The sequence below is a fragment of the Pocillopora verrucosa genome, chromosome 9 (genome assembly GCF_036669915.1).
Source record: "Pocillopora verrucosa isolate sample1 chromosome 9, ASM3666991v2, whole genome shotgun sequence".
Classification (NCBI taxonomy): Eukaryota; Metazoa; Cnidaria; class Anthozoa; order Scleractinia; family Pocilloporidae; genus Pocillopora; species Pocillopora verrucosa.
Window position 1 is genome coordinate 3,796,522 of NC_089320.1, and position 22,267 is coordinate 3,818,788.

The following is a 22,267-nucleotide window of genomic DNA, read 5'->3' on the forward strand; positions in this document are numbered from 1 at the left end:
GTTGAAATGTTAAGCGAACGGTCCTAGGATTTTCTGTTATTTAATTCTTAAAATTACTCGTTTCGTGATAACTAGTTTGTCAAACTCGCTACATTATCAATTCGCGAAGAACACAGTTCTATTTCATATCGTTGGTGATGCATTTTAAAGGTAGTAGATAACCGCTTGTGCCGACAAAGGTGTCAGGGACTGAGCAATCGATACATTGAGTCAGCGAGACAACACATCTTGAATGTGGTGCAGATAATTTATTGGTTGTTAGCAACAAATCTTGTGACAGCTTTTTACAATGTTGTGTTAATGTGTGCAGACATACCAGATATCATAATTTTCAAAAGATCTACATTCATTGTAATTACTGATCGACTACGGGTCAATTGCGTTTTTTTTTCCAGTAACTTTGTGTCTATTCTTATCTTAAACATTATTTAATGCTGTCCTCGACTTGATGGCTTATATCTAAAGTATGTCATTCAAAAACGACAAAACCTAAAGATGGCTTTTCAACACCATCATAAAACCCACCAAAGAACCTTTCTAAAACTGGCCAGGGACGATGATACACAAAAACAAAATTATTGCAATCTTTATAAATGTTCGGCACTGCTAAAAAGAAAGCCAGCTCTTTCAGAAGATACTGCACCCCTTCGTCCAAGTCTACGTTACTGTCGGCCTCAGCTGATTTGTTTTCCTCATCAGAACCTCCCTTCTCACGGCCGTTTTTGAGACATCTTAATGCCACCACGGTAGATTGTCTAACGTCGTTGTGAAAGTCATCATTCACTTCGTACAGGTTTCTGATGTTCTCTAAGGCCTTTTTGTATTCATGACAGCTTTCCACCTCCTCTGTCCACCTTATGAAGCTATGGGACACATCGTGAAGGCCGCTACTTTGGATGGCTTCATTGCATTTGTTTCGCAGGCGATTGCATTTGATACGCGCGGACTTCTCGGGGTTCTTGGAACCTACAGCACGATAGTTGTGTTCGGATATTTTGTCCGGAATAAAGAGAAAGACCTGCAAAAAAAGGGATGATTCTTAGAGAGGCGTTTCGTTAATTCATCGTGTTGACGAGACATACTCCAAAAGTAATTCTCTCAGATGGATCATATAAAATGAACTCACCTTTTCCGAGGTCCTTCCGGCTAAATCGAACAGCCGTTCGAGGGTTTCTATCTTGTAATAATGCGGATTGCCAGGGCTGATACCAAGAATCACAGTTCTTTTTTGAAGCTGATATTTTTCACCGTTCAGAACAGCCTGAGAAATGCTCATAATTGAATGCCGGCGTTGATATGTCGTGCACTCTGTGCTCGTCAAGTACTGCCCTCGGCTTCGATGGAACGTTTCGCTCGGTATCCGCCAGCCTCCACATTTAAAACCACTCGATTTGGTGCCATTTCTTAGTAATCAGTTTATTTTCGGAAATGATTATAAGTATCGATCTGTCTGAACCTGCACAACGAAACAAACAACAAACAAAAAAAAATGAAAGAACCTGATGATTTAGAAGTCACGAGTTCTCTAAAAGTTCCGGTGGATAAATTTCCGGGAAACTTGGATGACGTGGCTATTGTAATTAAGAAGCGAATGATTCCTTTTTGCACAACAGTTTTGCTGAAAAGACATCGCAATCGATGGTCCTTTAGAGAACTTGAGAGCTCCTACAGGTTATAAATCTCGGAATTGCAAAATTTCCAAGTCTCGCCCTAAGATTGCACTAACTAAAAGACAATCACAATCGCGTGCATTTGTGCAGGATTTCAAAATGCTCGAAGAATGGAAAGCACTTGGTTTAGTCACCTCTTTGCTTGTAATACTGTTTCTCACGCGGTCACTTTTGTATCGAAGTATTCAGGTAAGTATTTATTATTACTAGTGAAGGTACCTCGTGTATTTCATTTTCTTGATTCCTCCAATAATAATCACTGCCAAACAATCACTATCCGACAAAATGTTTTGATACACAGCTTGGGTAGAACAGGAGAGTCCATAACGTACGGTTCACAAACTTTCGCACTAGGGGGCACGAAAGTTTCTCTGTGCATAATTCTAAAGACAACCTTTCGTTAATCTCGAAATGAATTACGTCGCCTAAAACTTGAGGGATTAAATCAAATTAGATCGATGTTAAAATAAACGTCTTTCATAGAGGTCATGCGCGCCGTGATCCCGTTTCTGTGCAAAGAATCGTTGGAACAAAATATTATCAGGAGCCGACTTGACACGACTAGAGGCAACGCGAAATTTGTAGTAAGCTGAAAAAACCCGGAATCCGGAATTCCGGCTGAATTTAAGACTCCGAATATTTTCGAAAACTTCCGAAAATTTTCCTGGAAATTCCGAAGATTATCCGAGTCTGTTTTTGTTTTTCATTCAATTCAATAATTCAAATGAAGTAATTTTTTTATTTAAAGTGATTAACCGGCACCGATGATACACCCAAGATTTTTACAAATACTTCTGAAAAAACTCCGAAGATTTTCCGAATATTATCAAACATTACCCGAAATATCCGTGTTTTTCTATTTTTTAAAATTCGCTTTTTGACAAAAGCTTGAACAGTTTTATGGAACGAATGTTTCAATGAACGTTCTCAACAAAAAGTGTTGGCGAGCGTCATAACGCTTTGCGTTGATTGAAATGCGATACTATTTATTAATAGATGCCTTATTAGATAAAGTCATTTGCGGCGAGCGGCAAACCTCAAAAAAAAAATAAAGTACTTTTACCTAGCATATTTAGCTTAGCCGTTTGTAAACCAAAGAGGATAAATGGAAAGTGAGTATAATCAAAGGTCATTATTTTTTCATTTGACCTTACGGGAAAAGGAACACCCTCCGACCCTAAAGTCCCTTAGATTAGTAGTTCATCTCAAGTCACGATTTGAAAAATCGCTGGCAAAAACAACAAACAGGAAACTCAGTCACGCTTAATATGTTGACAAGCAGCGGAGGAAATTTAAGAGTTGGTCAGCAAAACAGACATTATTTCTTTTCAACGTTTTTCAGCGACTTCGGGCTGACGGTGAAAGAGCGAGGAGAGCCACAAGAACGAGATACGTGCGAGAGGCGCGCGTGGAAGAACGCGTGGCGGGGCGAAAGGGTGGGCGCGTGGCTCATTTATTCCGTGCGTGCATAGGAGACCATAACTTGTGACTCGAGAGGAAGATGGCCTGGCTCTTTTATTCCACGCTAGAGGAGGAGCGTTCCTCACGTTTCCTAAGCCTTCGCCCTAACGCTTTTATCTTCACTCGCCTAATAAAAAGCTATGTAAGTGTGTACTCAGTTTTACCCGCTTGAGTTATCTATATATTTTATTGTTTGAAGGTTGCACTAGTTTACTGGCGAGTCCCATGGAAAAATGCCAAAGGAGAACGAATGCGAGGAGAATTGCCGCAGCTACCTTACGGGCACTTTCACCGAGTGAATTTCTTTGGTCGACCGCTGTCCAAGATACACGGCCCAATTTACTACATCTGGCATTGTCTGACGCCAGTTGTGTAAGTATTCCATTCCTAAATTTCCAAACCTCATTACAAGAGGTGCAATCACTCGTTCCTCTGCAGGGGTACACCTGGATTGTAATCTTAATCATGGAGACACGAAAGGACCGCCGATAATTTTTCAACCAATACACAGTTCTTCAAAGGAAGAATGAGTTGATTAAAATGCAGTTCTGCTTTGTAAATCACCGTTTCCAAGACTGGTTTTCAGAAATGAAAACAAAAACGCGTCGAAATGCTTTAATTGGTAGTTTCAGGTGTCTCTGATTTATATAACATTCAATCATGACAAAACTGGTTTATTAATGTTCGGCCCTACTGCTCGCCATATTTGGGAATGAGCCGTTAAGATGTCGACTGAAAATATTTGTAACGCCTTTACCAGGATCTCTCATTATTTATCGCTTGGGTTAGGCCAGAGGATTTTGGTTGTGTCATAATACAATTTACCTAATGACCCTTTATGCTCTCTCACTGGCGGTCTATTGTTCCTCCTTTATACTCTGCTGGCTACGACTGATCCCCTCTCCGTTTCCCCTAAAAACCATGTATCTCTCCCTTAAAATCTCCCAACTACCCCCCCTCCTCCCTTTCTCCAAGAAATAAATCATGACTGGGCTCCAAACAATTTCCTCCGAACTCATGAGGATGTCTCGTAATGTCAAAACTTCGTTGCGTGACAGCTCGCTTGATAGCTCTCTTGAGCCGATCTAGCCGTATATACTTTTTAGTCTGGAGTCGAGGAAATTCGTTCTTACGACTAAGATGCATAACTTTTCCGAAATAGCTAGACTTAGTGCTTTATATGTATGTATTTTTTATCATACATCGATCAAGAACTCATGGTCTTTTATTTTCTTATAATATCCTCGCAGGATCTTAGCTGACGCAGATGCCATTCGCTCGTTCTATACCGACCACTACTCGCACCAGCGCGACCGAGATTTCACCTGCCTCGGCTCCGTTTTCAAAGACATTTTAGGAAATTGCTTGGCAACCAGCCACGGGCGTGACGAGGTGCGACGATGCCGCGGCCCTTTCGAGAAATACTTCTCTTCCAGTGCTGTTTCGGCCACTCTGCGTACGATTGGACGAGAGTGTACCACATTCCTAAATTCCTTACCAGTTGGTAGGCCGGTGGATCTTCAAAAGGAGGGTCTTGCCAACGTCACACTTCGTGTACTTGTGCAAGTCGTCTACGGAGAAGAAGTCCTACAAAAATATTTCCAACGTATCATGGAGGTCAGTGATTTGCTTCAGGATGCCGTCAATCAGTTTAATGTGGGTGAAACCAGGCTACCATTCTACTCCTATGTTCCTAGTAAGGTGAACAAGACGGCTCAGGCCTTCAACGAAGCATGGGAGGCGTTTAACCTTTTCTTGTTTGAAGAATACGAGGAGGAACGACTCAGGTCTAATGATGGATTATTCTTTATCATGATGGAACAACTGAAGACTCACGCACTCGACTTGGGAGAGCAAGAGGTAGACGAAAGGTCTTCCTTTATTTTATTGATTCATTTATTATCAATTCTTCAATCCTTTTCTGATCCTTTAGTCCATCATTCCGTTAGTCCGTTCATTTATATTCCTTCATTTCCTTCTTTCCTTCCTTCTTTCCTTCTGTCATTCATTCATTCATTCGCTCGTTTGCTCGTTAGTTTGATCGCTCGTTCCATCTATCCCCCGTTTGATCGCTCGTTCGATCTATCCCTCGTTTTTTCGCTCGTTCGTTCATTTATTTAATTATTTCATTCGATCCATGTACCCATCCAACCACTGATTTATTCATCCATTTAACTTCCGTCCTATCTCAACAACAAAGGCCAAACCCTTTCCGTACTAACTTCTGTCTTTGTTATATCTGGCACAGCTATTTCATTCTGTGAATGAAATCCTGCTCTTGAATATTGACGTCAGCTTCGCTGCCACTTCGTTTGCCTTGGCCGATCTTGCTCGTTACACTTCCGTTCAAGAAATAGTTCAACAGGAAGTAGACGATATATTATTAGGGGCTGACCCGAGTTCATCTGAAGACCTGGATAACAAGCTACCTTATATGGAGATGGTTCTGAAAGAAAGTGCCCGGATGAACCCAGCATTGGCGCTTAGTCTCCCTGAGAGAACAGTGAAACCTGTCACTGATATTGGAGGTTATCAAATTCCAAAAGGGGTGAGGAATTCTTTCATTTGCCAGCTATTTTCCTCTCCCTAGGCTCCCTGAAAGGCGAACAGGCGATCCTCAGTAGAGAGTTGGAGGGATAGTCTTGTACCCAGACCCTCCACGGCTAAGCGGTTGTGAGGTCCTTATATTTAAGTTACGCGGTAGGATCTGGGAACGAGATTTGTGAAAAGATTCACCATATGAACTGATGATTGGCCCTAAATCAGTGTTAATGAAACGTGAATATTTCAATTTCCTTACAGTTAAAAATGCTGAAATTCATTTTTATTGCAAGATCTTGCATTTTCTGCCTAATATACTTTTGAAATCTGAGTCCTTTGCCGGGTTCCTAGAGAGCTGGGTGCAAGCGATTTGAAGAAATGCGCGCGAACGAGTAACACGCGGATAAAAATTACTCCTCGCGTGTTTACATTACCTCACGCGAGTACAATGCGTTGCCTGCGCATTTAAACTAACAAAAACTGAGGTAGCCCCTTTATCTCATTAAACAGACTCCCGTTTGCGTGGATGCCCAGTCACTGAACTTTTCCGAGAAGTATTGGAGAAACCCTGACAAATTCGACCCCAGTCGCTTCGCGAACGGCGCAAGACCAGTGCCAGGCTCTCTCTTCCGCTTTGGTATGGGTCCAAGGAAATGCTTGGGTTATCGGTATGCCCTGGCAATCACCCGAATAGTTGTTGCTTCTGTTTTACAGAGGTACACTCTCCAACTTGCCAATCCTGACGCTGCAAGGCGTGTGAAGACCAAAGGAATGACTTTCTTCACACCTTTTCTTTGTCCAGAGATAATATTCAACGAGAGACTTAAAAACAATGCTTGAACTTTAAAGTCGAGTTCAGCTCACGGACGGTCAGATTTCTTCCCCGAATGATTTTGATTTTCCTGATAGTCTGTCAAATATTCTTGAATATTCTTCTCATTAAAGAGGAAAATGAAAAATAAAAGTTTAAAGAACCACTTTCCTTTCATTAGGGTGACTGGGATTCTAGGAGGCCTGGGGAACAGAGCTGCAAGGTTATGGTGCGATTATCGGCTAGTGAAACGAAACCCTTAAATTAGCATTTCGTTTTAATGAAGATCACAAGGTTTTGGCGTCATTCTTATTCAAAATATCCCCAATTCCTCTGTTGTTTTATAATATTCAACAATTCTGGTTTTTCTAAAATACCACGAATAATTCTCCAGGAAGAGTCTCAGTTCCCAGGTGCTTTTCTTGCGTGGGGAAACGCAGGTTCACTTACGAAAGCTCCACAAGCCCATTACGTTCGAAATCGATATTGCCCCGTTCTCTGGCAGTGGACGAAGATCCGACAAAATGTGAGTCCGGAAAACTGAAAAAAGGAAAGGAGGTTCTCGCGTTGACGTCTGCGATAGATCGTTTGGGAAGGAAGGCAAGGAATCCTCGCTCGCGTTTCATTGCCTTGTAATCAATATTCGGCAATTGTAAACAAAAATTAATGTGCAGCGCGTAGCACAAGCAGTTTGAGCATCTTTTGTAATATTGTTCCAAACTTTGCAACTCAGCGAGTGCTGTAAGGCATGCATTTTAATAGTTGGGGACACGTATTCCGGGAATTTTCCAAGTGAAACGCCTTTTTTCTTTTAATTTCAGCGAAAGCAAAGATAATACGAAATACAAAAGTTTATCAATTGATCTAAAGTCGACATCTTCTGTCACTGAACGGCTGGTTATTTCAACAAGTTACAAGACTACAATGGAAAGTGCCATATCCACTCGTTAAGTCATTTCAGAACGGTTGCAAAACTTGTCTGTCGATAGCAATTAGTTAAGCATCTCTACCGCTTCAAAATGTCGGATAATTTAAACCTCGGGTGAGTTAACAACAACATAAACAACAACAGCATCTGTTAACTGGTTGATCACAGCTTTACACAGACGTAGGCTCGTTGTTTTGAAGAAAATATCGTACTCCTCGTTCACTTGCTGCTTGTGTATTTGGTTACAGCCTTCGTGCCTTCGCTGAGTGCGTGCTTAGCAAGTTCACCTGGCAGAAGCAGCCGTACAGCAGTTTGGATTTCGCGGGAACTCATCGTCGACTTCTTTGCGTACTTCGTCAGGCGAGAGGCCTCCATAGCTATGCGCTCGAAAATGTCGCTAACGAACGAGTTCATGATACCCATGGCTTTGGCTGTAATTCCAGTATCTGGATGAACTTGCTTCAACACTTTGTAGATGTAAAGTGAATAACTTTCCTTTCTCCTCACTTTCTTTTTCTTCTTATCGACTGCAACACCAGATTTCACTGTACCAGCTTTCTTCTCTGCTTTAACATCACGAGAGGGTTTACGTAATTTCGCCATAACTTCACAAAGACTCACCCTCTGCTACACCACAGTATTCGATGAAACACAATGTGAAGTTGTAAGATTCGCAACATAAAACTGTTTCTGGCGCCGATGATAAGAGTATGCATTGAGGATGTATCATATTTCAACAAGAGATCAAAATCCTCGTTCTCTGATTGGTCAATTGTGGAAGTTGAACTCCAAAGGTTACCAGGTCAACTTGAATATTGTGATTGGTGGATCCGATCCGAGCTACCAACGAAGCTATTACTTATAACACTGTGACAACTTCCACTTTGCAGAAATCGAATAGATGTGAAAAAAATACCTTGCCCATTCGGCCTCAACCACACCCAGCGTTTTCATAAGAGTGTGTCTTTGTCTCCAAGAAAAGGAAGGAAAATATTTTTTGTCACACTAGTGTTTTGTTTTCCTCTCTACTGCGCACAATAACGTGTTTTTATCTACAAACGCGTACATTTCGATGCACTTGCGATTATCCTCAACATTAGAACACCTGAAAACACAAAGAGAAATATACACCAAGAGTATACATGGGATGCATTTTTTGGTCAACGTTTTCAAAAGTCTTTGTTTTCATTTGTCTTCGCACAAAACGGAGCGTTTTCAGAATGCTTCGCTTTTAAAGATGTTGACAAAAAGTCTCCGTGTTAATCACCATTTACGGGCGTTCTAGTATAGATGATAAGCAAAAACGCAACAAAAACTATGCCATATCAAACTAAAACGCCTCATTAGTGTAGATGTGCAACTTTTATTTAGCTAGTTTTAGCTATGGTCATTGTTACTTCTATGTACACTCTACAAAAGAACTCATTAAGCGTGGATTAATTCAAAACTTCAACATCCCTGCCGGGGCGACCCCCCGAGTATTTGAACTGTTGAAGATTGGTAATTTAAATTTCCGCCTCCCTTCCTTCCCCCCCCCCCCCCCCGGCCAAAATTGCGTTCAAATGTTCCACTCAAGCACAAATTTCTATTCAAGAATCTTTGAGTGTTCAACAAATGTTGTAATAAAAAGTTTTTGGTGCTGCAGTTGGGTTTTTCGCTTGTAATCATCATTGTGAAAAGCATCATGGGAATATTTTCTTTCAAGCCATTCGCTCTCGAAAGCAGGCTCTTTACCTTGAAACTCCACAACTTCAAAAAATTGGAATACACCTGGATTCCACTTAACATTTTCAGTTTAGATTTTCCATCACACCTTGGTTGGGCACAGACGACAGTCGAATGCCCGGGGATTACTCGGGGGGAAGGCCTGGGTTGTTGAAGATTCAATAACTGACCAGAGCAGCTCAACCTTACTTATCCCAAAGAACAGCAGAAGCTTACTGCGTAGACTAATAGATGGGTTTTAATTAGTCCAACCATTCTGAAACAGTTATCAGGCATCCATAAAGACCAGACGAGGTCTGGAACCTGGGAACGATGTTTTTACAACTTGCAAGGCGATCAACAGGCATGCTAGTCAGCGGTATCTTTAAACAGCTTGGTAGGCACCTTATTTATGGGCAGTTATTATGTCCCCAATACATATTAGGTCCTGTACTTCACATACATATAATGTCCAACACATATAACCCAGCGCAATTCAGAGCTATAAACAGCGATACAGGACTATAAACAGCAATACAGGACTATAAACAGCGATACAGGACTATAAACAGTTATACAGGACTATAAACAGCTATACACAGCTAAACAGAGTTATACACAGCTATATAGGGCCATATAAGGCAATACATAGCTATAAAGAGCTATACAGAGCTATACACAACTATACAAAGCTTTACACAGCCATACAGAGATATACACAGCTATACAAGGCTATACACAGCTATACAGAGATATACACAGCTATACAGGGCAATACAGAGCTATACACAGCTATACAGAGCTAAAGACAGCTATATAAGGGTATACACAGCTATACAGGGCTATACCCAGCTATGCACGGCTGTACAGGGCTATACACAGCTAGACAGGGCTATACACTGCTATAAAGGGCTATACACAGCTATACAGAGCCATACACAGCTTAACAGAGCTATACACGGCTATACAGGGTTATACACAGCTATTGTTACGGGGCTATATACTATTATACAGGGCTATACACAAGTATACAGAGCCACACACAGCTTAACAGAGCTATACACAGCTATACAGAACTATGCACAGATATACAGAGATGGAAGAAATATTGAATTCTGGTTGCTATTCTATTGAACATTTGTGATCGAAATAGTAATCTATTTATACAGTTTACATGTTGGTTAGTGAGGTAAAATTGAGTCAAACATTCATACGACAACATGTTCAAAAAATTTTCACAACTAATTTGTAAGGTTAGCCTACCCAGAACAATCACCTTCATGTACAAATTAAACCAGGTTTGTAATGATAATGCCCAAAAGAACTATTTGTGGTAAGAGAGTAGGCTTTCCTTTCTTCATTTAAAGAAATACTGAGGTTATCATCTTTCCACAAGCTCAGTGGAAATTGAGAGTGAATGAGACTGATAGCGACTATGTTATTAGGATAAATATCCAAAAGAGGATAAAAAGTAAGATATGGTCTGCACAATTCTCTTATTTTAATTTTTTAACCTATCAAGCTAAGGCATTTATATTCTTGCTTTGTGCATTATATGGATGCCAATTAATTTAACCCTTTAACTCCCAGAAGTGATTAACATAAAACTTCTCCCTACAATATCCATACATTCTTCAGCAAACAGGTAATGAGAATATTCAAACTTATCAGGTAGAAGCTGCTATCTTGATCTAGCACCAAGTTCTCAAAACTAATTTAAAAGGAAACGTGTAGCAGCTACAGAGGAGAATCAACAATCAGATCTTGGGAGTTAAAGGGTTAACTTTTATGCATCAAAATACAAAAAATGTTCTCTTCATCTATGTGCCCCAAATATTACAGGGAAGGAGGCAGGTCAAAGTAAAAACATGAATTAAAACAGGAGGGCCCCCATTAATTTCAGTCCTAATTAAAGGAGGATCCTTGCTTTTCCAGATTCCCACCCTTTAAAACTCACATATCTCATGACCATTTCAAGATATCAATGTTTAGTTTTGGTATGAATATTGGTAAGAAACACCATGCAGTAATGAAAGCTTGAGCAAGAGTATTAAATGCAATCTGAATTATAATAATATTACATGTTACAATGCGGTACCTTACACAGCAAAGTTATATAATCACACAATTCCAAACAAAGGAAGTCAGGTTATTGACTCACCCACTAACTTTTGAGGGCTAAAGGTACAGAGAAATAGATATGGTAAACAGTTACAATTCATGCAAAGTTGAAAGTTTGAAAGCTAAAAGATATACCTTACAATCATCAGACCCTATACATCCTGTCAATTACCACCATAACTTCTCCCAAACGTTCATGCTTACAGGAAATCATTAATTTTTGTTACTAGGTGGTACTGTACTTAAAATATTTCATCTCACACAAATGCATTTTTCTACAGTTATCTCATAGCATATGACTGTACAGGTCATGTGGATGGTTCCTGCATGGGGACTGACACTTCAATTACCCCACCAAACTTTAATCATCAGAATTGCAAGCCTTGGTGTATTTGCCAAGTGCTCAAGTTTCCAAACTAGTCACCTAACTGTTACATTGGGGTTCACTCCTTTTTGAGGCTATCTTCAGCTTGATCATCCTGTTACATGTGAAAATATCAAATGTTACTCACATATTCAAATAATTACCTAAATATAACTTTTCATTAAGTAAATGAAAAGTTACATTTTTTTAATAACCTGCTTCCTTTAACCTTTTAACTCCCACATGTAATCAGAAGAGAATTTCTCCTTACAATATCAATACAATATCAAGCAGACAAGTGAGGAGAATAAATAAAAATATTAATTAGAGGATTATTGGTTGATCAAATACCAAATTCTCAAAACTAACATCACAAGAATTATGTGGCAGACAGTAAGAAGAATTACTAATGAGATCTTGGAAGTTAAAGGGTTAATTGTCTCCAGAAATAGTAAATGGTATTGAAGAGAAAGGAAAAAAATTTCTTGAAACATTCTATGTTAAATGAAACTTTGTTATGAATGTTAACCCTTCAACTGCCATGAGTGACCAAGAAAGAATTTTCCCCTACAATATCAATTGATACAATATCAACCAGATAAGTGATGAGATTAAAGACAAATACTGTATCAATTTGGGGATAATTAGTTGATCCAATACTAAATTCTCTGAACTAACATTGTAAGAATTGTAGGGTTGACAGTAAGGAGAATGACAAATTTGATCTGTGAGTTAAATGGATGATTGGGATGGCAACCAATACAGTATCAACCAGATAAGTGATGAGAATAAAGACAAATATCAATTTGGGGATAATTAGTTGATCCAATACTAAATTCTCTGAGCCAAAATTATAAGAATTGTATGGTTGACAGTAAGGAGAATTACAAATTTGATCTGGGAGTTAAAGGGTTAGATGCAAAGCAATTACACAACTAGTATTATAATAATATTTGATGGCCTAATGCGGCTACTGGCGCAAGAACTGATAATGATGATGAACAAAGGAATTGTTGATTATAAAAATATATGAAAATGCTGTTGAAGAAACGAATATGGAAGCAATCCTCCCAGTTATGAACATTACATATTAATAAGCAGTTATACTGTAGTGAAAAGGCCTGAAAAATTACTCAGGGCTGTACAGAATTTTAACCCATGACCACTGCAAACCAGTGCAGTGCTCTACCAATTGACCTAACAAGCCAACTGGGAGCTGGTCATTATGCTGGTTCCAAGTAAACCAAGGAAGTGGCGAATAAATGACTATTATAAACATATGAAAATCATATATTTGAACTGCAGTTGAAGATATGGAAGCAGTCAGTGCACTTGTAAATTCTCTGAACTAACACTGTAAGAATTGTAGGGTTGACAGTAAGGACAATTACAAATTTGATCTGGGAGTTAAAGAGTTAATTGGGATGGAAACCAAAACATCCGTAAACTATAATAACAATTACCTTTCCATGGAAAAAAACCAAATGAAGCATGATATGAATTAATTTAATCTCACCCAGTTTGAATGTACAATCCAAAAGCACATTAACTTACTAGGGAATATGAAAAAGCTCAATGAGTTTTTCCTGCCTCTGTCATTCTAAATATCACAAATCAATCACACCACCACTTCAGTGTGATAATATGTTAAGAGTGTGCAATTTTCCTATGGACATCTACTATTAGTATCTATCTTTTACTAGCAGACATCTGAGAAGAATCAGGTCCACACTGGTAATTTGACACATTGTAGGCAAACCTTACCACTGATTAAATTTTATTTGAATAAAAAACATGAAGGGAAAAAGAGGAATTACCTAGCACAATCCAAGTTACCCTTCTTAAGTAGTCTGTGATGTTTCTTCTACCATTATGGTTTTACTGTCTTCTGTTCATTTATTTCTTTGCTTTCCTAACAGCATTAACTATTGTTGCCAACAGATGCGAGGAGCATATAAAATGTTTACAGTTATTAACACTTTAATCCCTAAAAGTGATGAGCATCTAATTTCTCTTTTCAATATCATCCCTAACTCAGGCATTAAGGTTGAGAGAATAAAGGAAATGATAATCAACTAAAGAACCTCTTGATTGTTGAACAAATTCTCTTTGCTAGCACATTAGGAAATGTATGGAGGACAGAAAGGACAATGCGCATACTGATGTTTGGGTGTAAAGGGTTAAAGACATCATATAGTCAGTTTTATATATATATATAGAGTATTGCTTGAATATATAATTATGGTAAGTGCAAGTGCCTAGTAAATATTATTCTATGGTCTTCTACTCTTCCACCTTGGAGGGTGCCTTGTGTACATAAAAATTGAAGTTCAGTGCCTTAAGTAGCTTTTTTGGCTACAAAGATCAACAAACAACAGCAGCCACACAAAAAAAATCTTTGTAAAGACACCTCTACAATGGTAGGTATACACAACTGACATGTTTGAATGAAGCATGTCAAGTATTAAGGTATGATTGTCAATTTGCTCTTCATTGCTTGCAAACAGCTTATTTCTATCAGCTTTGAAAACTTCTGTATTCTTGCTTTCAAAGAAAAGCATTTCCCATAAACATTTAAACATTACAGACATAAATTACCAGCAGATTCTTGTCACATTTTTTGTTACATGAAAAACAAGAAAATAAAAAAAATTCTAATCACTACAATATAATGAAATCTCCCATTTTAACCCTTTTAGTCCCACTAGTGACCAAGATGGAATTTCTCCTTACACTATCAGTATCACATCAAGCAGACAAGTAACGAGAATACAGAAAAACATCAATTAGAGAATAAATGGTTGATCCAATTCCAAATTTTACAAACTAACATCACATAAATTATACAGCAGATAGGAGAATTACTAATGAAATCTTGAGAGTTAAAGGGGTAAGACACATATGGCAATCATATGTACCAGAAAGACAGCAAATACATGTTACTTCAGTAAAGTGTTCTTATGTACAATGATCTATCAAACTCATTGAAATTAAGTTCACGTCATGATTCAGATTTTAGTTAAACAAATGTGTAATATCTCTTAACATGGATGAAAAGAGAATGCCACTTATGAATTTTAAAATAGAAAAAGCCAAAAATTCAAAGATGGAATTTAAAAAAGCTACTAAAATATAGCATATCTATTCACAAAGATTTTAATCATTAGCTAGCACACAGAGATATAAAAGAGGCTTTGTGAAAAAATTAGGCCATTAAAATTAAAGATTCAGGCGAAGCATATGACATCAACTAGTTTACTGATGTTCTCACCTCAATTCATTCTGGAAAGAGATCTCTGCAACACTTCTGTTTTATCTTCTCAGTCACTTCAATTAAAACATAAAATTGAATTATTTGCAGGCAGGTTAAGGAGGAATTTAAAGGAATGGATATATGTTACATAAAAGGAAACCTCTTACAATAAAATAAAGCAAAAGTATATTACATGTCTATGCTCCTGAACACAACTACAATAGGTAACTTTGAGCAATTATCTACATATGTAAACCGGGTACAATATACAGTCGTAAAAGAAATTTTATTCTAACCTTCCCCCTTGAAGGATGCCTTATGTAACAAATATATCAAGTTCAGTACCTCCAGATTCATAAGCCGGGCCTTTGGGGCCACAAAATAATAAAATAATCAACGCGATATGCCAGGCCAACTTATCAAGAGTCAATTGAGTATAGTATCCTAAAATCGTATGGAAAGTTTAAAATGTGCTTCACTCGTGCTACATATATGGATTTATCGTTCTTTATTACAGATTAAAATTCTAAGAGTGTGACTCAATTAATTCAAAAGAAAATATCCAAGCAGGTTACAGAAATGGTTCACGAATTGTAAACTGATAATGTGCTAGCAAAACTCCCCAAAATTATGGTGCTGATAAGAATTTATCGTTTATAATCACTTATGAAATTCCGAGATTGTACCTCGATGAATTCAACAGAAAACATCCAGGAAGGTCACAGAAACGGACTCTCGAAAACTCGAATTCGACAACTGTAAACAACAATTATTTACGCTAACCATGTGCTTACCATCGTGCTTGGGAGCTCATATTGCCAGGAGCCCGTTTAATTACACGATCACAGCTCGGACGCTTCTTGAAAAATGTGATGACCATCAATTTCAGAGATCGATTCTTCAGTTTCCAGTAATAGGAAAAAATTATCGTATCGCAAGCATGTTCATCATAACCCGAGCATTAGGTACGCCTCGACTGATGTCGAGCGAAGAGAAAGTGGCTCCATGTTTTGTGAGACAAAACATTTCTTGAAGTTCGAACGAATCGAGCAGAAAGCATGAAAACATAGTGCTGAAAAGTACCATGACCAAACAATGAAATTCACTCCATTTTACCCGTGAGTTTGTTTGCACCACACATTTGCGCTCGATAATTTGATATTCTGAGATGTTTGACGGGTGCTCACATGACAATATTGTCAAAATCAAATTACCGCGTCAGACTCAATGTAAACATGAACATCGCTGACTCAATCTCATTACATTTCAATTTTGGGAAAGGCTATCACTTCGTTCTCAGGGTAAAACAACAAATCTTCAACAAAACGCGATTTTTTTAAATGAATAACTTAAACCATGCGATAGCTAAGTGAGAATAATAGAAACAGTTGCTCACGCCGTTCGTTATCATTTTAAAACTTTGTAGGCAAGACATAATCCGTAGTTTGACATATTTTCCCTAAACACCACGACTGTATTAAATATTCCAAAAGGTAGGACAAGAAATAGTTTTAAGAATAGGAACACTTTGAAATGTTATTCGAGCGATGAACGGGCGCGAGGGTTTTAAAGCGATGAATACAAAGGTCATTGTTTTACCGAAACGTGATTTGAATCATAAACTGAAGCTAGTATCAAACGAAGATTGGGAAAAAAGGCTTGAATTTTTCTGGGCCTCGCGCTGCGAGCTCCGCTAATATTCTTGTTACAATCTCTTGAACAGAACTCACAAAAATGGTATATTCTTCGTGACATTGTCTCCATTTGTTTCCAAAAGAAAACAAATGTTTACATTATTGTTTTGTAAAGGATATAGCGCGAAATGTGATCTTGCCAAGTGTGTGCCATCAACCAGTGCGCCGTGCTGTGTGCCTTTACGGTTGGATACTTTTCTGTTGCCATTGCAAATGTGTTGTGTCTTATTCCTTTAAAGTCTGATGCTTGACTTGACGCTTGTCAAATCATTATTCAAAGGAAAAAAACCGCGATTTGTGGAATAATACCTTCTTTGCAAGAGCAACATACTACAATTTGCTGTAGGATGTTGTTAGAAATTGCGTAGACCGATGATTATTACAAAATGTTGTAGCCATCATTACAAAATGCGTAACTCGATTTTGTTACAAATTTCTGCAATACGTCTTACAAAATGTCAAAACCGTATTAACTCTGAAGTCTTCGAAACTGGTGTAAGGGGTGAAGATCATTTTTTAGTCCTCTTGCAGCTTTTCCAACACGTTAACACTTAAGCTCCCATGAGTGACCAAGACGGAATTTCTCCTTACAATATCAGTAAAATATCAAGCGGACAAGTGATGAGAATAATAATAATAAAAATATCATTTAGGAGATTTTAAGTTGATCTAATACCAAGTTCTCCAAACTAATATGACAAGAACTGTATGGGAGACGGTAAGGAGAATTACTAATGAGATCTTGATGATATCTTGTGAAAAATACGTACGTATCCTCATTGGTGATATAACTTCTCTTTTCTGTCAGAGGTTTCTTCTTTAAGAAACGTGTATGAGGAAAAAAAACGCAAGAGATGTTATAATATTTTTTTAGGGATTCTTATCAGCATTATTATTGCTGTCTTATCTTTTTTTATTGAACAAGGTCGTAATTTCTCTTCACCCGAGTTATTTTTCTCCAATCTTTGTTTTTCACGAGTTGTCTTTCTTAGGATTCTTGATTTTGGTTTCATTTGTCATACCATCATAAATAACACCGAAAGAGACAGGATTTATTTTTGCAAGGTTAGATGAATAATGAACTTCAGTAATATTCTTCTCTCGTCTCTGAAAACTGAAATATTTTGGACCGGAACTCGGTGAAATCTTTATAATAGAGCATCCACCACTTCGAACAATCTCAGAAGTAGAGAAAGATTCCATTTATCTCATCTCAGCCTAAATCGGTAATTATTATTACTATTATTATTACTGTTTTTTTATTTATTTAACACTGGCTTTTTTCATAAATCTTTGTTTTGCAGGGAGTTTCTTGATCTGTTTTCATTCATCAAACGATCAGGATACTGAGCTCGGAAACTTTACATTTTTCAAGAGGTAAGTAACCTAAAAATCTAAGTCATTTAAACTCGATCTCTCTAAATCCTGACATATTTTTGTCATAAACTTGCACAGACTTGGTGATTGGAGATTTTGAAGTGGGGTAAATAGTGTTGAGCGGTAGCCGTAAAATGGCAGAAAAAAGTAGCCGTTAGGCGTGATAATTGACAAATTTCATCCACGAGTCGTAAAAAGTTAATTGTAGAAAATGTTCTTTTAATCGCAACGGAAAGAAATTAGCCGTAAAATGTTCCAAATTACAAACAATAGCCGTAAAAGTCATCATCCCATTGAGACCCACCTAAAACTGGTGACGATTTGGATGTGCAGTGATTCTTTTTTTTATCGTTCAAATCAATATTTTGTTCTTCAGCCGCGTGACTCTTGCTATTTGCATTTAACTTCCTTTGACGGGTTTTATTTCAGTTTCTTGCTTTTGGTTTATGTATGTCACGCAAATAAACACATTAAACTCGGCGCGTGTTTGTTTGTAAGGTAAGCAGCTTGGAAATAAAAACTATTAGAAAAATGTTATTTTCCTTTTCTGAAAATTCAAAAATACTTTGTACGGAAACTTGTTTCAGCGATAGGAGTATAAGATATTCAAGGAATCTCAGAAAATTAGGGAGATTTTCCGCCACAAAGTTCAACAAAAATAAATATATGAGCCAAAAATATCGGACTACGCCACCCTTTAACCTTTACCTCCAAGATCTGATTAGTAATTCTCCCTTCTTGCTCCTATACATTTCCTTTAAAACAGGTTTAGAGAATTTGATGTTGGGTAAGATGACATCCTTAAGCTGATCACTTTTTGTATTCTCATCACCTGTTTGCGTATTAATGCTTTCATATTGCAAAGGAGAAGCTACTTGAAAATTACCTCTACCTTATTTCGTGCGTGTTGTAGGACTAAGTGTAATGCAGACGTGACTTTTAAACAATTCTCTTTTTTGGATCAGTCCATCAAGTCCTTACTTTGTAATAACACTATTTAATTTAATATATAGCTGGCAGCGCCCACAGGCAATATGAAGCGAATCCTTACATCTAATATGCTACCTGAACGGGCAACACGGGCCCATCTTTCCCGCTTGGGATCACCTTCTTTGATCCCGAGCAGGGGAACAAATTCTTAATTTTTGTACAATGTCGGCGATGGAGTCGCCAAAAGCGGCAGGAAACAGTCAAGGTTGACGTATTGCAAATACAGTTGGCTTTCTTTTCCAGTTCTTGAGAGAAATGGGTCATTTTGCATTTTTGTCCGAGCGAAATATTTTTGCTATACAGTAAATACTTTATTGACCAAGCATGTTTGGTCAAGAAGGCTGAATAATAGCCTTATTGACGTTTTTTATGGACCTCCACTTTGTCTCGATCCATAGTAACGCAGAAAAAATATTTTCTCGGCGAATATACAGCCATCTTCACCTCACGCGTGGACAAGAACGAATGTTTATTTGCACTTATGAATGACAGGTTAAGTTTTTCCTTCAGTTCTTCAGTTCTTGCTTCTGGTTTCATTTATCAAACGACAAGGATACTGTTTTTAGAGATGAACTGTCTTTCTCTGAATATAGTTCCATGGCTGCCATTCGTAAATTTTCATTTTTCCTGAATGAATTTACATAATTATTCCGTCAGACAAATCCAGCTTTAAGTTCCAAATCATTATTCTAGTTTCAAATTTATTTATTATTCTGTCAGACAAATCAACCTTCAAGTTTCAAATCATTATTCCAGTTTCAAATTTATTTATTATTCTGTCAGACGGATCAAGCTTCAAGGGTGAATAGAGTTAGTCAGAAAAACACTGGCCTGTTACCACGCATGTCAAAAATAAATGATTTTCCATTGTTTAGGAAACGATGTTGAACAAATTATTCTAGGCGTCGAAAATAAGTTTCACTGCATGTTTGCCCAAAGTGAGCCTACGCGTTAACTAGTCTTCTTGCAATTTTTCCACCAGGTTAACCCTTAAACTACCATGAGTGGTCAAGACAAACTTTCTCCTTACAATATCAATGGACTATCAAGCAGACAAATGATGACAATAATAATAATAAAAATATCAATTAATTAAGGGATTATAAGTTGATCTGATACAGGGTTCTCCAAACTAATATCACGAGAACAGTATCAGAGACAGTAAAGAGAATTACTAATGAGATCTTGATGATATCTTGTGAAAAATACGTGCGTATCATCATTGGTGATATAACTTCTCTTTTCTGTCAGAGATTCCTTCTTTAAGAAACAGGAATGGAGAAAAAAAACGCAGTAGATGTTATAATATTTTTTAGCAGTTTGATTATTATTATTATTATTATTATAAGTATAGGTAATCACATGATTTCGAGTGCAATTTGGAATAAATAAGCACGAGTAAATTTTTTTAAAGACTAACAAAATTGCACGAGCCCATAGCGCGAGTGCAATTTGTGGTCTTTGAAAAAATTAACAAGTGCTTGTTTATTCCAAATTGCACGAGAAAAATCATGTGATTACGTGTTAATAATATACATGGAAAAATACGAGATGGCTTATCATAATTAAATATAAGCAAAGCGCGTGCATTAAGTGCAAAAAATAATTTATTAGAGAAAGTTCAAAGTCCGATTAAACAGTTCAAGGAATAGTTCAGTCTGTGTCCGAAGCACTTTCGATGAAATGGAATCGTTGTTTCCGAGGTTTAACTATGACTGTTTTTAATTTCGGCGTTTGATCGCTCGAGCAAAGTGTTAAACTGGGTCGGCTCGTAATTTTCGATTTCCTTGGCAATTCCCCTCTCTAAACACCAATTTTCCAAACTGACAACCAAAAAGCAGTGCTTTTTATAGTGTTTTCGTTGTTTAAGCTGTTTTTCAGCTGCGGTGGCGAAAGAAAACCTACTTAAAACGCCGGCCATTGTTTCGCTCCCAAATTTTCTAATTTTGTTGCGCCATCCAAGGCCCGCATTTGATTGGCTACCTATGAGTTTCTTTGATTATTGACCAATCAGAATGTCTGATTTGTTTCTTTCTTCGCACTGAATTAACCCTCTTCTGCACTGAATTAACTCTCTTCTGCACTGAATTACCTGAAAACTGCATTTATCTTAACCAATCAGAACTGAGTAATTTCTCCATGTGTATTATTATTATTATTATTTTACCGAACAAAGTCGTAATTTCTCTTCACCCGAGTTATTTTTCTCCAATCTTTGTTTTGCAGGAATTTTTTTTTCCGATTCTTAATTTTTTTGTTTCGTTTCTCATAAGATCAGAAATAACACCGAAAGAGACAGAATTTATTTTTGCAAGGAAAAAAGAATAATGAACTTCAGTAATATTCTTCTCTCGTCTCTGAAAACTGAAATATTTTGGACCGGAACTCGGTGAAATCTTTATAATAGAGCATCCACCACTTCGAACAATCTCAGAAGTAGAGAAAGATTCCATTTATTTAACACTGGCTCTTTTCATAAATCTTTGTTTTGCAGGGAGTTTCTTGATCTGTTTTCATTCATCAAACGATCAGGATACTGAGCTCGGAAACTTTACATTTTTCAAGAGGTAAGTAACTTAAAAATCTAAGTCATTTATACTCTATCTCTCTAAATCCTGACATATTTTTGTCATAAACTTGCACAGACTTGGTGATTGGAGATTTTGAAGTGGGGTAAATAGTGTTGAGCGGTAGCCGTAAAATGGCAGAAAAAAGTAGCCGTTAGGCGTGATAATTGACAAATTTCATCCACGAGTCGTAAAAAATTAATTGTAGAAAATGTTCTTTTAATCGCAACGGAAAGAAATTAACCATTAGCCGTAAAATGTCCCAAATTACAAACAATATCCGTAAAAGTCATCACCCCAATTGAGACCCACCTAAAACTGGTGACGATTTGGATGTGCAGTGATTCCTTTTTTTTATCGTTCAAATCAATATTTTGTTCTTCAGCCGCGTGACTCTTGCTATTTGCATTCAACTTTCTTTCACGGGTTGTATTTCAGTTTCTTGCTTTTGCAACTTTGGTTTATGTATGTAGGCGATTAACGCATTAAACTCAGCGCTTGTTTGTTTGTAAGGTAAGAAGCTTTAAAAAAACTATTAGAAAAATGTTATTTTCCTTTTCTAAAATTCAAAACTACTTTGTACGGAAAATTGTTTCAGTCATTTTGTATTTTTGTTCGAGCGAAATATTTTTGCTATACAGTAAATACTTTATTGACCAGGCATGTTTGGTCAAGAAGGCTAAATAATAGCCTTATTGACGTTTTTTATGGACCTCTACTTTGTCTCGATCCATAGTAACGCAGAAAAAATCATTTCTCGGCGAATATACAGCCATCTTCACCTCA

At 37.5% G+C, this 22,267-nt stretch overlaps 3 protein-coding genes and 1 long non-coding RNA gene across 4 annotated transcripts; 1 reads left to right on the forward strand and 3 right to left on the reverse strand.

The window, feature by feature from the left end:
- Positions 1–242: 242 nt before the first annotated feature.
- Positions 243–1,480, reverse strand: LOC131785876 (cyclo(L-leucyl-L-leucyl) synthase-like). The gene is made up of 2 exons (XM_059102832.2): positions 1,127–1,480; positions 243–1,018 (listed from the first exon to the last, which is right to left on the reverse strand). The coding sequence occupies exons 1-2, from the start codon at positions 1,274–1,276 to the stop codon at positions 470–472; spliced, it is 699 nt and encodes a 232-aa protein (XP_058958815.2). The 5' UTR covers positions 1,277–1,480; the 3' UTR covers positions 243–469.
- Positions 1,481–1,574: 94 nt separating this feature from the next.
- LOC131785912 (uncharacterized) lies at positions 1,575–6,631 on the forward strand. Its single transcript, XM_059102868.2, has 5 exons — positions 1,575–1,859; positions 3,331–3,503; positions 4,382–4,991; positions 5,380–5,679; positions 6,183–6,631. The coding sequence occupies exons 1-5, from the start codon at positions 1,770–1,772 to the stop codon at positions 6,510–6,512; spliced, it is 1,503 nt and encodes a 500-aa protein (XP_058958851.2). The 5' UTR covers positions 1,575–1,769; the 3' UTR covers positions 6,513–6,631.
- Positions 6,632–7,630: 999 nt separating this feature from the next.
- LOC131785913 (histone H2B-like) lies at positions 7,631–8,014 on the reverse strand. The gene has a single exon (XM_059102870.2). The coding sequence runs from the start codon at positions 8,012–8,014 to the stop codon at positions 7,631–7,633; it is 384 nt and encodes a 127-aa protein (XP_058958853.2).
- A 958-nt stretch (positions 8,015–8,972) lies between these two features.
- On the reverse strand, positions 8,973–16,005 carry LOC131785908 (uncharacterized). Its single transcript, XR_010718750.1, has 3 exons — positions 15,648–16,005; positions 14,872–14,927; positions 8,973–11,715 (listed from the first exon to the last, which is right to left on the reverse strand). It is a non-coding gene; the product is annotated as an uncharacterized lncRNA (long non-coding RNA).
- Between the last annotated feature and the right edge of the window lie 6,262 nt (positions 16,006–22,267).

Excerpts from the sequence above, each read along its gene's own strand:
- LOC131785876 (XM_059102832.2), bottom strand. The coding sequence starts at position 1,276 with ATGAGCATTTCTCAGGCTGTTCTGAACGGTGAAAAATATCAGCTTCAA. Across the intron at positions 1,019-1,126 it reads CCGGAAGGACCTCGGAAAAG|GTCTTTCTCTTTATTCCGGA; the intron begins GTGAGTTCATTT and ends CTTTTTTTGCAG.
- LOC131785912 (XM_059102868.2), top strand. The coding sequence starts at position 1,770 with ATGCTCGAAGAATGGAAAGCACTTGGTTTAGTCACCTCTTTGCTTGTA. Across the intron at positions 1,860-3,330 it reads TTTTGTATCGAAGTATTCAG|GTTGCACTAGTTTACTGGCG; the intron begins GTAAGTATTTAT and ends TATTGTTTGAAG. Across the intron at positions 4,992-5,379 it reads TCGACTTGGGAGAGCAAGAG|CTATTTCATTCTGTGAATGA; the intron begins GTAGACGAAAGG and ends TATCTGGCACAG.
- LOC131785913 (XM_059102870.2), bottom strand. The coding sequence starts at position 8,014 with ATGGCGAAATTACGTAAACCCTCTCGTGATGTTAAAGCAGAGAAGAAA.